This window comes from Eublepharis macularius, chromosome 2, assembly GCF_028583425.1.
Source record: "Eublepharis macularius isolate TG4126 chromosome 2, MPM_Emac_v1.0, whole genome shotgun sequence".
Taxonomy (NCBI): domain Eukaryota; kingdom Metazoa; phylum Chordata; class Lepidosauria; order Squamata; family Eublepharidae; genus Eublepharis; species Eublepharis macularius.
In genome coordinates this window covers 68,382,537-68,401,004 of record NC_072791.1, presented here as the reverse complement: position 1 = coordinate 68,401,004, position 18,468 = coordinate 68,382,537, and the positions used below count along the sequence as shown (strand labels likewise).

The 18,468-nt window shown below is 44.7% G+C and overlaps 1 protein-coding gene across 1 annotated transcript in view; it reads left to right on the top strand.

Annotated features, from left to right (window-relative positions):
* Positions 1-6,380: 6,380 nt before the first annotated feature.
* LOC129323399 (cytosolic phospholipase A2 epsilon-like) overlaps positions 6,381-18,468 on the top strand; it is an 85,359-nt gene continuing 73,271 nt past the window's right edge. The window contains exon 1 of the mRNA XM_054969932.1: positions 6,381-6,443. Coding sequence (XP_054825907.1) covers positions 6,414-6,443 — 30 coding nt within the window. The 5' untranslated portion in view covers positions 6,381-6,413. The remainder of the gene's footprint in view (positions 6,444-18,468) is intronic.

Genomic DNA, 18,468 nt, shown 5'->3' with positions numbered 1-18,468 from the left:
CATCTATTGTTAAGGGACCTCATCTCATATTTTAGGAATGAGGGGAGAGATTCTAATGGACATGAGAGACCAAATTCACAATAAGATGCAAAGTCTCTGTCAGATATATTCAAAAGCATATTCCATGCTTACTAAAGAGTAAGTCCAATTGAGCAAGTAGGGCTTACTTCTGAGTAAACATGAATAGTATTGTACTGCATATTACAAAAAAAGCAATGTTAACAGTAATGTTAACAGCAAGTGTTGTAGTTACTTTTTATACCTCAGAATGACTATAGCAAAAGATTTCAGCCTAAGCTAGCTAGTCACACAGATTGTTTAACTGTTGTTATCTTGCATTGGCAAGAGATATAAGTGGTAGGGAAGGTCTCCCCACAGCTTACATGGCTGTGTATTGTAAGCCTCCTGTGACCACAGTGAACATTTACACCTTGTGTGTGCACATCGTATCTGACATAATAGTATATGTGGACATAAGCATTGGACAGGAAGAAGCTGTGTTCCAGCTAGTATCTTTAAAATAAGAATGAAAAAAAATACCCATTCTGGTTTCACACCTGGAATAATTCTCATATTCTCCTATTAAAATGAAACTCAATAGATAAATATATGGGGGAAACTCTGAAAACTATCTATTGAAGTTAACCACTTCTAATTCTCATTGCTTATCAGAGACAAAACACAGCACATGCTTAAGCCCCTGCCACTGAAGTCAGTGACACTGAAACATGTTTTACTCAAGCCGGGTAATAAATGCCCTAAGTTAGTGACAAAGCAGTGGAGCTTGTTGTAGCATTAGTAATGCATAGTAAATTGGTGTGTGTTATGTGCCATCAAGTTGCATCCAGCTTATGGCAACCCTTTGAATTAATGACCTCCAAAATGTCCTATAATTGCCTTGCTCACATCTTGCAAACTGATTGCCATGGTTTTCTTTATTGAGTCAATCAGTCTCATTAGGTAACTTTGGACAGGTTAAATAAAATTATGTTACATATTCAAGTAATTCTATGAACAGGAATATACTGAATTCATCAATTATATTCCAGAAGAAGACAGTTGACTGCCATTTCTACATCAACAGCTATTAAACTTTGCATGTTGTAACCTTCTTAAAAACAACCTTTGTGCCATTTCACCACCTCTTTTTCATAAAAGATTGATTACAGAATGTGTCTGAAAGGTATGCTTGTGGAGTGTCCAGTTCTAGTATCAATTGTAAAAAACTACTTTGTTGGTTCCAAAAGATAATCCCAATGAAAAGGACCACATTTCCCTCCTTTAAAAAAGTTTAGTCACAGGAGAAGATTTGGTTTGGTTAGTGGGGATACCAACTCAGGTCCTCTGGGATCCTATGAGTGGATAGCAGAAAAATAGGTGGTATAAGATTAAGGATTTAAATCTTGTTGGCATTTGTGAGATTTTGTTCTATAGGTAGTTTGATAGGCTTGTAATATAGGTCCCACTCTAGTCCAAGTGCACGTACAGTGCTTCAAAAAGAAGACTTCCACAGTGCTTAGTACAGCCCTGTTTTCCCTGTTCTGATCTTCCTACCTACACAATGCAAAGGTACCACAAGAGGACATTTCAGAGAAGACCAAGTGTTAACACCCCTAGCCCCGACTCTGTGATTTACCAGGGAGGTGAGAGATATGAAGCAGTTTGGAAGATGACTACAACAATGTTGGTGGAAGACTCAGGATATATCAGATAGATCATGCCTAGAGCTGCCAGCCTCCAGGTGGTAGCTGGAGATCTCCCAGAATTATAACTGATCTCCAGGCAACAGAGACCACTTCCCTGGAGAAAATGGCTGTTCTGAAGAGTGCACTGGCGACCCTATGTCATTATACCTAGAGTCGCCAGGTCCCCTATCCTCCCAGTGGGAGGTATGGGACCTGACACTTCCCCCCGCTTCCTTGCGAGTGTCCAATGATGTCACTTCTGGGAAGTGACATCATCACGCAGGCCACAGTCCCCAAGGAGCACTCCTGCACTCCGCAGGGGGCTAAATCAGGCCCAAATCAGTCCAAATCAGGCCCAATCAGGCAAGATCAGGCTGCTGCGGAGCGTGGGAGTGCTACCGTGCTCTGCAGTGGCCTGATTCAGGCCCATGGGAGCATGCAGCACCTTCCAGGAGCTCGCCCCCAGGAGCTGCATTCCTACCCCACCAGCCAGGTAAGCAGGGGCAGGGGTGGAGAGTGGGAGTGGGGGATCCCCGCCCCCAGCAGGGGACTGGCAACCCTAATTATACCCCACTGACGCCTCTCCCTCCCCAAACCCTACCCTCTCCAGGCTCCATCTCCAAAATCTCCCAGAATTTCCCAAGCTGGACCTGGCAACTCTCTGCCACAGAGCCTGTTTGCAAGCCTATGAAGTGGTGGTCATGGCAATAAAGAAGGGCTTCTTCTCTGCCACCATTGCATCAGCAGAATCTTATCAGGCTTAATTGTTTAAAGTTGCTCATGACTTGATAATATCTAAATCCAATTGTGGTGTTAATTTGACCCCCAGCTGTGATGTTTTTGCAAGGTTCTTTGCTGATAAAATCTCATTTGTTCTAACTTGAAGGCCATGTTGAGAGTAGATCTAGTACTTGAGGCATCAGAAACACCTGCTTGTCCTGTTCTTATGGATAGATTCAGATTGTTCTTGCCTTAGGATGCTAAGAGAAAGTTTTAGGGCCACACTAGTGTTACCTGCAGGGACACCCCATGCTGTAGATTTTCAGGAGGTGCTGCAAGGCTTGCTTGGTTACCAAGGCTTTTCAGGGGGTATGAATGGCAGGTGTCTTTTAAGGGAGGTGGGGAGGAGGTTGGTTTTAATCTGTATTGTTTTTATTATTATTTACAAAATGTCTTGAGACAAGAGGAAAGGTACAGTATAAACATTTTAATAAATAAATATATAGAAATTATCTTTGCATTATTTTGTATGTGTTGATTGCACATTTATTATGGATTTTTCATCACCTGCCACTTGGGTTCTAATCTTCCTCACTGGTCACAATCAAGGAACAGACTGTTCAACAACATGTTGGGATGTAGACAAATGGATTTGGATGTGTCTACTATCCTGCTTTTTTACAGCTGCCACTCCCCTGCCTTCTGCCACCTCTGCCACCTAGAATTGTTAAAAGTGACTTTTTAAATAATTCCACTGGAGAATTTTGAGTTGAGACTTTCTACTTAGATGACTCTGTTTACCTTCAGCATTTACCCATGAACATAAGTAATTAATAATTGTTCAATCAGTTCTTGTGGTCACATCCTAATATGTGCTGCTGACAGGACAGGTGCAAAACATCAAACAAAATCCTCTGTATAATCTAAAGGATAAACCCTGACTTCACAGGCTCAGAGAGGAAATGAACTTTGACTGATTCCAGGTTTGTAAAATAGGTCATGTTAGTCCAACACTCCAGCCACCACACCACACTGGCTCTTGAGCCCAGTCTTACAAAAAGCCCAGTAATGTCTTGATACTATGTCCAACCAGTTCTTAGTCCCTATAACACCAATTGCCCCACTGGAGTTATAGTGGGAGGGAAGGCAGGTGTTATCAGCAGCAGTCACTTTTCCCAAGGTTACCATTCTCCCATAAAAATCTACTACTCTTTTCCAGAATTTCTTACTCAGAGGCCCTCTCTGCTTGCAGGAAGTTGAAATATCTGAGGAAGCTAATGATGCAAAATGGCATTTTCCTGTTCCCACATGCAGAATTATGACATGGCCGTATAGCTTTGCTCTCGGAGGCAATAAAATGGATTTGGAAATAGATTTTATTTTGGGACTTTACTTGGAAGTCATGTCTTATGTACTCCAGTTGCGTAAGGCACTCATTAGCAATGCAATATGGGAATTTACAGTTTCAGCAATGGCTGCCCAACCAGACTAGGCTCAGTGTGAGTAATCATTCTGGAGTTCTGCATCTGAGATACTGAATGATGTAATTTTCTCTTTTCCTTATTACAAGAGACACATTACTCTAAAATTAGTTCAAGCGAGGTCCATATGGGTACAGCATCCTAAGATCCTGCAAACCAGATGGTTGCATGGAGTGGTTGGCAGTTTAGAAAACAATCTGGCACCCGACTGGTGTTAGGGTTCCATAGCAATGTTACCAACACTGCACTCCAAGATAAATATGAAGTGGAACTCTAAAAGGGGTCAGCCTGCTGTGAAGGCTCCTGACCTGAGGTGGAGTTGTGCTGCGCAGCTTAGAGACAATTCCTAATTTTAGGTGTTGGCTTCTGTTTTATCTTTTGTTTTGCAAAGCAGTTATTCAATATTTTTATATTTACATTTTTGGAATTTGGATTTTTAAACTGTAGCTGTTTAGTGGACTCAATGATCCAAAAATGGGAGCTATATATATTTGTATCCTAGAATAAATTAGTTTAATGCCATGGCTAGTTTTTGTCTGTTCCCATGTTATATTACCCCATTAAGGTCTTACTTGTATTTAGTAATTATCTATACTGACCACTTATAAATAAACGTAACCCTCTTACTAGTAAACATAACATTTAGGGTTTTTTTCTGGGAAAAGAGGTGGCGGAACTCTCAAGAGGGAAATGAGGAAGAAACACATGGGATTCTTTGAAATCATATTATTTTCAAGCACTATTTTCAAGAGGTGCTGGAACTCTGTTCCCCCACATCCCCCCTAAAAAAGGCCCTGCATTTACTTAAAACAGCAATCATGAGGTAAATTCAAAGGGTTTCATGTCTGTGTAGAAATGACCTTGAATAGCCTTTGAAACAAGAACAATGGTGGTGATATTTCATGGAGCTTTGTGCTTTAAACTATCTTGCATTTTCATGCTTAGATTTTTTATTGCAGGGCTAAATGGCAAAATGTATCATCAAAATCTCAAAGCATTCCTTTGGACAGCAATCTGTCCATCCAGAAATAACTGAATGAAATAACTAGAGAAAAAGGTGGCCTTCACATACTAGCTGGAACAGTACATTCCTTCTCTATTCCTCACCTAACTCACCCCACCAATTCCTGTACCTTAAGGTACCCTGATGATAGTCCATCTCTGTAAATTAGTTTTTTAACTCAAGCCTTAATTACAAGTACTTACATGTCAGGAGACATAGAGACATTCTGTTTATAGTGGTGCAACTAAGGTGTGGTACTAATTATAATATACATATATAGATACGAAGATTTGTGTTAGAAAAGCAGGCTTTGTGGTTCCAGAAACTTGAAACACAGGTATTGTTGCCAGATGGTTCTTAATTAGATTACGCCTCCACTTTTCAAGTAACAACTAATTAATGAAAAAGAGGCTTCCAGTCAAACTTATATCTGGCTATTGCTCACAAACTAAGCTCTTGGGATTTGTCTCGTAGTACTGAATGCAAGAACAAAGTCCATTTCTTTTATATGCTGCTCCAGATCTGAGGGGAAGGTACCACGCAGTGCTCTAAAGCATGTGTCTTGATTATTTATGACCTCTCTTCAGGAGCTAAATGGTACACTTTTGACGTTGGTACCTAACCTGGTAGGTCCAGGTAGGTTGATCTTGTCAGATTTTGGAGTCTAAGCAAGGCTGTTCCTGGTCAGTATTTGGATGGGAGACCACAAGGAAGGCCAGCATTGCTATGAAGAGGAAGGAAGTGGGAAAAAACCCTCTAAATGTTTCTTGCCTTAAAGACCCTACAGGGTCACCATAAGTTGCCTGCGACTTAATGGCATACACATACCACAAAAGTTTAGTATGCTATAGCTATTTTTTTAAGTATTATTCTGATAGTATATCTATGTCATAAACACCAAATAAAAATAGAACAGAGACAACATTTGATAATGTGATCATAATTTCCCCACAAATTAATACTTTGACAAATCCAGCAAGGAAGATCTCTGTGTGTGCACTGCACAGTACTAGGTTACATGTGGGTGCATCGACATTACAATGCTTATCCATGCCTAGCTAATCTGTCTTGGTGTGTCACTGCAGGAAGGTGCCTCCTGAACACATAAATCCAGTCAATTTAATCTGGAAAAGAGGAAGTCTCAATCCATTCCTGACCCAATTCTGAAAGCTAACCATCTCATTTTATTCCAGAACAATGGAGTAGAAATGTAATGCCATCATTTGGAAGAAAAAGGTGCATCTATTCCCGATATCTTCAGTCTGTCATCACTCATACCTTCAAAGATGTTTCACTATTCTGACACAGGCTCCAAATAACAATGTAAAGAAGTGGGTGGAACTATTTTTTTTAACAAGAAGGGATGTGGCTCTGAATCACTTTGGAAATGGTTGTGCATCCTCCTCTGCCGGTTTACACAGTAAAGGTGTTTCATGTATTTAAAGAGTCACCTCACCAGCAACCGTGGGGTTTTGTCCTTGGCTGCCATCAGGAACATCAGCACATACTTGAACAGAAAACATAATGGATGCACATGAAAGTTTATCACATCTGGTAAGCAATCATGAATATTCCTGTTCCGATAAATGGAGCATAAAGCTGATCTAGTGTCCCTTTTCAACAGTTGTATAATTTTATTATATTTGTTGCTGCTTTGTCATTCTTCCAGAAATGGTGACAGGGACAAGTTATGTCTATACTGCAAATTTAATGGTTTTATTGTATGTAACTGTTACAGCTTCCTTCAAAAAAGTCTGGGAACTGAAGTTTGGCCAGAAAGCTGAGAATTTTATTGGAGATTCCTTCCCTGTCCCCCAGATCATAGATCAGAAAGTTTCACGGGATGACAGGGATATGCTTGTAAAATCAGTTGAAATTTATAGGGCACGTAAGTCCTCAGTCCTGAGATATTCACATTGAAAATTAAAGTTCCCTCATGACAATGTGGATAGAGAGAAAATTTAAATTTCAGTCAAACTACTCAGGCTTCCATTTAATTATCAAGGCCAATTGCAAATTCTGGTTTTAAGTAAAACTATTATTGTTCTAAATGGTTTGGGCCAGGATAGCTGGACAGAATTAAAATGGATACTAGGGAAAGTGTTTCTAGAAATAGATTATGAGGGCTGGATTACTGGTTTACTGCTGAATGTTGTAAAGGTTTTACACTTTCAATTCTTTCAGTGTTTTTACTATGTTAACTGTCACAACACAAAATTGAAATAATAGCAATAATAATTCTAAAATGTACAGTACAAAAATTGCTATATAACACTTAACTATCAAGTACACTTTAAACTCTTCCTACTCAAAAATATTGCCAATCACTAAATTGATTGAGTTTAGAAGGAAAGTCTCTGCTATTCTGTTAAGCAAAGTCATACTCTTCATAAAAGAAAAGAGTATTTATTGTTTTGTCACCCCTGTACCATTAATAATGACAGGGTGCTTATATACCACTCTTCTAGACAGATTAGTGGCACATTAAGAGCAGTGAACAAAGTTAGAGTCATTATTTTTACAACAATACAGCTGGGAAGCTGGAGCTAAGAGGATATGCCTACCCAAGGCCACCTGCTAAGCTCCAGGCAGTAGAAGGATTCAAAACAGCAGCATGCTGACTCACAGCTCAACCACTTAACCATTATACTACACAGCAGCTCTTATTATTCATTATTCCAATGTAATGATTAGAAAATAAAATACTGTGTTCTTAGGTAAATGAACATGATATTTAACTATGGGCCATTTATCCTGCATTTCAGCAACAATTAATATTGTAATTAAATAGATTTTGAGCAGTCGGTCAGAATATCCTGGATAGCTTGGAGCAGGCTGATTATCTGAACACATTGTAATCTAGAATTCAGGCCTGGGTTTAGGATGGAAATGGCCTTGATCACCTTGACTGATGATCTTTGCTGGGAGAGTGATGGATGTGTGTGCAATAGTTGTTGGTTCTTCTGCATGTCTCAGTGGCTTTCAAGACCATTAGCTATGGTATTCTTCTAGAGAGGCTGACTGGATTGATGGGGGGGCACTATGCTTCACTGGTTCTACTCTTACATGGCAAACCAGTTTCAGAAAGTGGTGCTGTAGGACTGCTGCTTGGCTTTATGGCATTTATGCTATATATATCCTGCGGGATCCATCTTGTCCTCCATACTATTTAACGTCTTCCTGAAATAACTGGGAGAGATTATCCAGGGGTTTTGGAGTGCAATGACATCAATGAGCAGATAGCACTCAGCTCTATATTTCATTATAATCTGAAATTAATAGGTCTTTGGAAGTCCTGAACCAGTGCATGGAAAAGGTAATGGGAAGGAAGAGAGCCAATAAGCTGAAGTACAGTTCAGACAAAACTGAGGTATTGTTGGACAACGAAAAATCCACCTGAGGATTGAGGAGTCAGCCTGTCTTAGAGGGTGGTTCGCCCCTGAAGAAACAGGTTCATAACTTGGGAACTTCTATTAAGACTAAAATTTAAAGGCCATTAGCAGCTTCTGGATAGTTGTCTAGAGTCACTACCACACTATGAAGGGCCTAATGGACTCATGGATAGGCTTAGTTACGTAATCTAAACCAGCTTCCATGAGTGGCAGGGGTGGATGTAGACTGAATTTAGACATAATGAGGATCTAAACTTATCCAGGGATGGCCCTCCCCTCCCTCAAAACGGGCACCCCAAGCTACCCCGTGAGACCCCCGACTCACCTGGAGGCTGGGAAGAGCCACCAGTGAAGCAGAGATGGGAAAACGCAGCCCAAGACACTTAGCCTGGGCAGCGGCGCCAGGTAATAGGGCCGGCACTAGCCCAAGTAATTGGCCTCACCTTGGGGGCTGGTGATTGGGGAGTGGGGCGGGGCTTCCCTTAGGGGGAGGGGATAAAAGGGGATTGAGACTTCCTGGCTGGGGAGGAGACCAGGAAGGCTGGCACTGCTGTAAGGGCGGCTCCCCATGGCAGGGTGCTGTGAAACCCGGCCTTACAACTGCCCTAACAGCCTCTGGCCATCTGATGCCAATTAAAGGAAGCTAGGAGCCCTTGATAGCACATGGGCCGTAGGCACGGCTTTGGAGGGACCCGCCGCCCTGGACCCGCCGACCGCCATGTACTGCTGCCAGGGCCACAACGGACCCTCAAGGCACTCACCATGACAGCAGGTATCATCACAATGTGGTGGAGAATGTGGGCAGTCGGACGCTGGTGAAGCCTCTCCCATACCTGCCCACCCCGGCTGGGTGAACTAGTAGCCGGACCTTCCTCAGGCCCCCAAACCTTCCCAGGGCCAGCGCTCAGCCCAGCTTCCCCTATGCTTCCCTGCACAACAAGTATGGAATAGGGATCAGGAGGTGCCGGACCAGGGCATGGGCTAACCCAGTGCCAGCTTTTGACCTGGCTCAGTTTGGACAATGGATGGTGGAACAACAAAGCCGACTGTTACGAGATATAATGACCCAGCATACCGGGCAGCAAGGCCGAGTCCTACACAACATCGCAGCCCAACAGCATGATGTCCAGGCGGCCCTACTCCATGACGTGTGCCATGCCCTGAGCAACACCCGGAGAGGCACAAGCATGGAAACCAGCATTGGAGGACCCAACAGACATGCTCCCTTCCAGCTCACCAAGCTGGAGCCCGAGGATGACATCAATGCATTCTTGGAGACATTTGAGTGGACCGCCAAGGTGGCGCAGTGGCCCCCTGTCCAGTGGGCATTCATATTGGGGCTGTACTTGACCGGGGAGGCCCAGGCAGCACTCAAGGCCTTGCCCAAGGAGGAGGTGGTCAACTACCAAAAATTGAAGGAAGCTATGCTGTTACCCCAGGCACTTATGGGCAGAAGTTTCGGGCCCTGGGGTACAAGAAGAGTGACCAGCCCTGAGGGCTCATGACCACCCTCCGGGATTTGGCTTACAGGTGGCTTAAGCCTGAAACAGAGGGAGAGAAAGCCATCATGGACCAGGTGGCCCTTGAACCTATGGACCGCTCAGGAAACAGCCCAACGGAATCTAGCTGGTGCCCAGGTAGCCCAGATAGAACGCTACGACTGGGAAACTAGGCTCCGGACCTTCTGAGAGGGTGATAAGTTCCTGGTCAACCGCCAGGTTTTCAGGCCCCAACAGACAGGGAACCCCTGGAGAGAACCCTTCACGATCATCCGAGCATTGGGGCCTTTATCGTATCTCGTCCAATGGGGCCCCAACAGACAGCAGACCAAGCAATTGCACGTTAATGACCTCAAGGAGTGACAAGAGCATGAGGCCCAGGGTTGCCAGCTTGCGGCAGACCCCCTGGAGCTCCCTGATGGGCACCTGCCGTGGACTCCATGAGAGGGTGAGGCAGAGGAGCTGCTACTGGATGCTGCGTTACAACCTGACCAAAGGGAGCAAGTGAGGAAGTTGCTCTGGGACTTTCGCCACAGCTTCTCCCGAGTGCCCAGCCGCATGTCCCTGGTAGCCCACATCATCGCGACCCCGGCCGGCCAAGTTGTAAGGCCCCCCTGGCATCCATAACCTCAGAAGCAGTGGGACACCGTGGCCAGGGAAGTAGCTGATATGCTCCAGCTTGGGGTTATAGAGTCGTCCCACAGCACCTGGCAGAGCCTGGTGGTATTGGTCCCGAAACCCGATGGCGCCATCCGCTTTCGCATAAATTTCTGAGAGGTCAACCGCATTGCCCAATTCGACGCATACCCCATGCCTCGGGCAGAGACCCTCATTGACCAGCTGGGTACAGCCCGTTACCTGATAGCCCTCGATCTTACAAAGGGGCACTGGCAGGTACCAATGGTGACAGCCAACAAAGACTGCCTTCACCAACCCCCAGGGATTGTTCCAGTTCCGAATGATGCATTCTGGCCTGCACAGGGTGGCGGCCACCTTCCAACGGTTAGTCGACATGGCCCTGGCCCAGTGCCAGGGCTTCACAGCTGCTTATATTGAAGACATCCTCATTTTCAGCCCAGACTGGGCCTCACACCTTCAACATCTGCGCCAGGTCTTGCAGGCCCTGGACATGGCTGGCCTCCGAGTAAACCCCCAGAAAAGTCAAGTGGGCTTTCAGGAGGTGAAATACCTGGGCTTCTTCGTGGACCACGTCCTGTTGTGGCCCTTGCTGGAGAAGGTGACCAACTTGGAAGACTGCCCCCGCCCAGGCAACAAGAAACAGCTGCGACGTTTCCAAGGGTTGGTTGGATACTACAGCAAATACATAAGGGACTTTGCCACCCTGGCCAGCCCTCTGACAGACCTCTTGCGGAAGGGCCAGCCCACCAAGCTCAACTGGTCTCCAGCTACGGAAAAAGCCCTCCATACCCTCTGCACTGCCTTGTCGGGGGGCCCAGTCATGAACAATCCCGATTTTGATAAACCTTTCATCGTCTACACAGACACCTCGGACACAGGGCTCAGGGCGGTGTTCTCCAAAAATATCGTTGGAGTGGAAAGACCTGTTCTGTTCCTTAGCCGGAAGCTCCAAAACACGGAGTAACAATATGCCACCAAGGAGAAAGAGGCTTTGGCCGTTAAGTGGGCTGTAGGGCCCTTCAATATTATCTCACCAACAATCTGTTCATGCTAGTGACGGACTACATCCCTCTTCTGTGCATGTCACGCATGAAGGACCACAACACCCGGGTACTCAGATGGTACTTCTCTCTTACCTTTCAGTTTTGTGACACAGCACTGACTGGGGCGACTCAACCAGAATGCTGACTTCCTGTCCAGAATGCATGAGGATGATGGCCCACCGGCCGGAGGCTCAAGGGGTGTGTGTGTCCGGGGACAGGCCTCCCCTCCCTTGAAATGGGCACCCCAAGCCACCCCATGGGACCCCCAACTCACCTGAAGGCTGGGAAGAGCTGCCGGTTAATCAGAGATGGGAGAGGGGGAAACGCAGCCCGGGACGCTCAGCCCGGAGCCCGAGTGGCTGCCCTGGCTGAAGAGCCGGTGCCGGCGCCTTCGCTCCACGGCAGGGAGGAGCTGGAGGCCCAAAGGAAAGGACACCCAGAGGAACGGCGGCACGGGACGCCATGCCAAACAAGCTGGGCTGCTGAGGTGGAGCAGAGATGGCACCGTGGCCACAGGCCCTTGGCCTGCCACAGGGCAGGGCCCGATGGGCTGCGGCACAACCAGTCTCAAGGGGGGCAGAGGCCGATAGGGATGCTGACAAAAGATAGGCCCACAGGCCTGCCAGTCAAGCCGGCCTCCAGGGAGGGCCAACCAGGGGATAAGGGGGAGGGCTTAGCAGGGGATGCCAGGTATAGGGATGCCCACAGGACTTGCCTAGGGTGGTGGTGGGGCCAGGTGATAGGGCTGGCACTAGCCCAAGTAAATGGCCTCACCTTGGGGCCTGGTGATTGGGGAGTGGGGTGGGGCTTCCCTTAGGGGGAGGGGATAAAAGGCTCAAGACTTCCTGGCTGGGGAGGAGACCAGGGAGGCTGGCACTGCTGTAAGGGCAGCTCCCTGTGGCAGGGTGCTGTGAAACTGGGCCCTACAACTGCCCTAACAGCCTCTGGCTATCTGACACCAATTAAAGGAAGCTAGGAGCCCTTGCCAGCACATGGGCTTCGGGCATGGCCTTGGAGGGACCCCCCGCCCTGTACCCACCAACCGCTGTGTACTGCTGCCAGGGCCGCAACGGACCCTCAAGGCACTCACAGCGGGCATCATCACAAAGCTATTGTCAAGAGGCCCCATAATGTTACCAAAAATTGTAATTCAGTAAATTTTTTCATAATCTGGGACCCTAAAGTAGTTCAGGGTGTTATAGGCAATTACTGAAGGTTCATTGCTATTTTACATCCCACCTTTTCTTGTGAAAATACAAAGCATAATAATAATTAGGGCACCAGAAACCAACTACAGGGATTTTTTTAAAAGGTTCAATAATTTCCAAACATTCACAAAAGAACCAGAAAGTTGTTAGGTTATCCGTTCCACAGAAATCGGTGGAAACTGACTAGGAACTAGGAGTCACAATGGATAGTTTGAAACTGTTGACTGTGCTGCAGCAGTGAAATTGACAAATTCTATGCTAAGGATTATTAGGAAAGGATAGAGAATAATATGGCCAGTGTGGTTCAGTGATTAAGAACACGAGACTTTAATCTAGAGAACCGGGTTTGATTCCCCACACCTCCACTTGAAGCCAGCTGGGTCACCTTGGGTCAGTCACAGCTTCTAGGAGCTCTTTCAGCCTCACCAACCTCACAGGGTGTTTGTTGTGGGGATAATAGTAATTTCTAAACTGCTCTGAGTGGGCATTAAGTTGTCCTGAAGGGCAGTATATAAATCAAATGTTGTTATTGCTATTATTGTTGTTATTGTTATTGTAATGTCCAAATCTACTGTGCAGATGCACTGGAAACACTTGGCAGAATTCAGGCCACTATATCTCAAAATACAAAAAGAGTCCAGTAGCACCTTGAAGACTAACCAATTTTATTGTAGCATAAGCTTTCGAGAATTAAGTTCTCTTTGTCAGATGCATGATACAGAGACTGGTCAAATATAGAAGAAGAGGGAGAGAAGGGGAGGAGAGATTAGAGGCAATTGGGGGGGGGAAGGGGAGGGTGCAACCAAAACATTCCTTTGCTAGTATATGTAAACATCTCCTTTTGGTGTGTGGATCAGTTGGCTTCAAAGGAGTTTGCCCTGTTAGTTTGTAGCAGCCAAACAGCTAGACCATCCAATTCCAATGCAGTATGAGCCTTCGATAACCACAGCTCTCCTTGCCAGATGCATCTGACAAAGAGATCTCTGGTCCCCGAAAGCCCACGCCAGGTGCCACTGAGCTCCCCCAGACCCCGCCTCTGTAAAGGAAATCTGTTACCTGTGATAATGTGATAACCATTCATAGTCCCTATTCAGTCCCAGCTTGACAGAGTCAAATTTGCATATGAATTCCAGTTCAGCAGCCTCCCGTTGGATTTTGTTTTTGAAAGGTTTCTGTTGAACTACAGCGACCTTTAAGTCTTTGATGGAATGTCCTGGTAGATTGAAGTGTTCTCCCACTGGTTTCTGGACGTTTCCATTTATAATGTCAGATCTGTGTCCATTTATTCTTTTGCGTAGAGGTTGGCTGGTTTGGCCAATGTACAGAGCAGAAGGACATTGTTGGCACATGAGGGCATATATCAGATTGGAGGATGAGCAACTGTAAGAGCCAGAGATAGTGTAGTTGATACCATTGGGTCCTGTAATTGTATTCCCTGGGTAGATATAGGGGCAGAGCTGGCATCTGGGTCTGTTGCAGGGCCTGGTACCTGTGCTGGTGACTCTGCTGGCCGATTCATGGTTGTGAGTGAGAAGTCGTTTAAGGTTGGGGGGCTGTCTGTAGACAAGGAAAGGTCTTCCACCCAGGGCTTCTGAGAGAGAGGTATCATTTTCCAGGATGGGTTGTAGCTCACTGATGATACGTTGGATGGGTTTGAGCTATAGGTGACAACCAGTGGTGTTCTGTTGTTAGTTCCTTTAGGTTTGTCCTGGAGCAGACTGTTTCTGGGTACTAGTCTGGCCCTGTTGATTTGTTTCTTCACTTCATTTGGTGGGTACTGTAGTCTCAAAAATGCTTGTTGTAAATCTTTTAAGTGTGAGTCTCAGTCGAGAGCATTGGAGCAGATACGGTTGTAACGTAAGGCTTGGCTGTAGACAATAGACCGAGTGGTATGTTTAGGGTGGTAGCTGGAGGCATGTAGATATGAGTATTGGTCTGTTGGTTTCCGGTATAAGGTGGTATTTATTCGTCCATTATGTAGTTGTACAGTGGTGTCCAGGAAGTGTACCTGTTGTGTAGAGTGGTCCAGGCTTAGGTTGATAGTAGGGTGAAAGTTATTGAAGTCCTGATGAAATCTCTCAAGAGCTTCCTTCCCATGGGTCCAAATGAGTTATTGTAGTGTGGAAAAGGGTAACCAAAATGACCAAGGAGTAAGAGTGTCTTCCCTATGAGGAAAATGTAAGGAATTGGAACTTTTTATTGTAAAGAAAAGACCATGGGGGGAAGGTAGAAATTTATAAAAGTGGCATAGCATAGAGCTCATCTATGCAAGATGTGTGATGCAACTTAAAATCACATGTACCATCAGGAGACTCACCTTAAAAAGTGCTCCGTTACTTGATGCTGGTTGGGAGTTCTGAGGGTTACCTGCTCCAGGTTGGGAAATTTCTGGAGATTTGGGAGGCAGAGCCTGGAGAGGTCAAGGTTTGGGGAGGGGAGGAACCTCAGTAGGGTATAATACTAGACAGTCCACCTCCCCCACCCCACCCCAGCAGCCATTTTCTGCAGGGGAACTGATATGTGGGACATGGAGATAAGTTGTAAATCCAGGAGATCTCTAGCCACTACCAGGAATTGGTAGTGCCTTACAATTGTGTTCTGAAAGCAAGAAAATTGATTTTGGCTTTTCGTTGTGCCTTATATTTGAGTTTTGATAGCAAGAAAATTAAACTCTTTTGTACGTGGTCCTGTTCTTCGGCTTTGTTTCATTTTGTTTGGGACCACCCCCTCTTGGATTTACACTACCAGGAAACTGGCAACCCAGGAGTGCTCTGTGAGGGAAAGGAGGGTTCTGATTTTCTGCCTGTTCTGTTTTCCAGAGTGGCAATGGCTGCTAGTGGCCTGTTTACTCCTTTCCCACGCTCCACATATCCTGGGATCGTGTGGTTGATGGCACATGGAGTCTGAGATAGGATAAACAGGCCCCCTACAGCCGTCAAGACTATGGAAAATGGTGTAGGAGGGAAGGCAGAAGCCTCCTTTCCCTTGCACAGCATTCCCAAGTCTCAGTGAGTAATAGACCTTTTTCCAAGGTGAAACTTCCCAAAGGTATGTGTGACTGCATGTCAGGTCAGAGAACCCCCAACCTGACTCATATCACATGCTGCATTTAGAAGAGCTCATAGATAAAACTGATAGAAAGAACTTCATACCAAAATTTGCAAGCCTGCAATGAGTTTTATACTCAGTAAATTCAAGACAGCCAAAGGAAGTATTTTTTTCACTCAGAGACTAATTTACTTGTGGAATGTATTTATTTGCTTAATTTATAACCTACTTTTCTTCCTACAGGGGATCAAAAGCAGCTTTTATGACTCTTCTCTCCTCCATTTTATTCTCATAACAATACTGTGAGGTGCTTTAGGTTGCCCCAAGGTTGCCCCCAAAAGTTGACAAAGTGGAGTGGAGATTTGAATGTGGGTCTTCCACATTCACTGCCACAAAATGTTGTGATAGCCAGTAATTTAGTTAGCTATAAAAAAAGAATGGACTTTGGCCTCTGTGATCTGTTTGATTTGTGAGAGATGCTGTAGCACAGCGGTTAAGTGGTGGGATGCAAATTAGCACTCTGATGGTTCAACTCCCACTACTGCCATGATCTCAGTAGGTGGCCTTGGGTAAGCCACTCCTCTCAGCTCCCCAGCTGTATTGTGGGGCTAATAATAACACTAACATGTTCACCACTCTGGGTGGGGCACTAATCTGTCTAGAAGAGTGGTATATAAGTGCAGTTGTTATTATTATTATTACTGCTGTGAGGTCAGCAGATGTCCTTGGGTAAGCCACTCTTTTCAGCCCCAGCTGTATTGTGAGAATAACAGTAACACTGACTTTGTTCACTGCTCTGAGTGGGGCACTAATCTGTCTAGAAGGACAGTATGTAAATGCAGTTATTGTTGTTGTTGTAGGCATCTTGGGGCCAACTGATTTGAATATGATGCTTGATTATGCAGGCTGTCAATGTAGTCCTTTATGAATGCTCTTACTTTTTTTTATTTAAAAATTTTTATCACATAAAATATAACAAATACAAAAATAGACACATGCAATAAAAATTTTAAAATTTCTTATGTGATATCCTAATAAGTAACATCCTAACATCCAAATAACCAAAGTCCCCCTTATCTGAAGCCATTCCCAACTTGAAGATATAACTTCTTGGTAATTTAAATAACATATCACAGGAGCCCATATATCTTCATACCCTTGAGGGGAGAAATTTATCTTAGTCTCAAAAAAAATGGTAATTCTACCCATAATAATAATTCTACCCAAAGTTTCTCTTGCTACAGCAAGAAGGGTGTGTGTGTGTGTGATTTCCATCTAGCAGCTATAGTGAGTCAGTTTGAAAAGCTGAAACCAGATATTATATATTTTAAACAGTGAGTTCCGAATTCTGGTCCATTCCTCTGGAGAAATAATTTCCCCCAATTCTTTTTCCCATCTCTTTTGATAGGATGGGGCAGCAGGATGGTCTAGATCACATAATGATTTATGTTTTTATGTTTCTTCCCCTCCATATGAAAAATTTCTTCAAAATTAGTAAGTGGCCTAAAAAAAGTTCTCCTGATTCATTTACAATACAATCCTATGGAGAGTTACTCCAGTCTAAGGTCATTGACTTCAATTGGCTTAGACTGGCGTAACTCTCTATAGGATTGCACTGTTAATTTATGACACTGTGACACTGAGAGATCTCTGTCTTTTGGTGCTACACCTCTGAAGATGCCAGCCACAGCTGCTGGCAAAACGTCAGGAACTACAATGCCAAGACCATGGCAATACAGCCCAGAAAACCCACAACAACCATCGTTCTCTGGCTGTGAAAGCCTTCGACAATACAATGAACCTTCCCTCTATGGTGAAAATGCTCTCTAGGCATTCAGAGGAGAAATGGGTGCAAATTAAGGCTGCTTCTATGTTGTTAGTGATCAGGAAGGTAATTAAAACCTGAGGCTGGAGTTAACTAGGGAAGCTAACAAACCTTGAGAAAAATGTCCTGACTCTTTAGATTCATTGGAATGTTATTTTCCAGGGGATTGTTATTTACATCCATGCCATGAAAAGCTCTCACTATCTAGTTGGCCTTTAAGGTGCTACTGGACCTGAATCTTACTCTTCTACTGCAGTGCAGACCAACATGAGTACCCACTTGAAACCATTTCCAAACATCAAGCTTCTATTAAAAGAATAGTTTGTTTTTTCCAGGCCAGATGGTGACTATATAGGGTTGCCAGCCTCCAGGTAGTGGCTGGAGATCTCCCGGAATTACAACTGGTCTCCAGGCCACAGAGATCAGTTCACCTGGAGAAAATGGCTACTTTGGGGCTGGGCTCTATGGAATTATGCCATGCCAAGGTCCTTTCCCTCCCCAAACCCCTATTTCTCCAGGTTTCTCCAGGTTTCAACCCCCAGATCTCCAGGAATTTCCCAGCCTGGAGCTGGCAACCCTACAACTGTAACTACAGCTGTTCAGAGAACTAAAGAATATTTGAAAGTGGGAAATGTTATTCCAGGTATATTCAATCATTTCACTTCTGTTTCTGATGAACAGGTTTGATAGGCTTTTGCATTAGTCAGAAAACCTACAATAGTATAGGCAATACTAGAACAACAGCATTATGCACCTCATGGTAAGTTAAACTTCTCTCAGCACACTTAAAACTTTTTGAAAAATTATTATTCAACCTGAAATATCTGCCTGAAGAAAAAATGCTGGAGACATGTCCAGATAGCCTAGAACAAATTATAATATTGCTCTGCCCCCTGCCAACATTCTTTTAAATGCTCGTTGCATT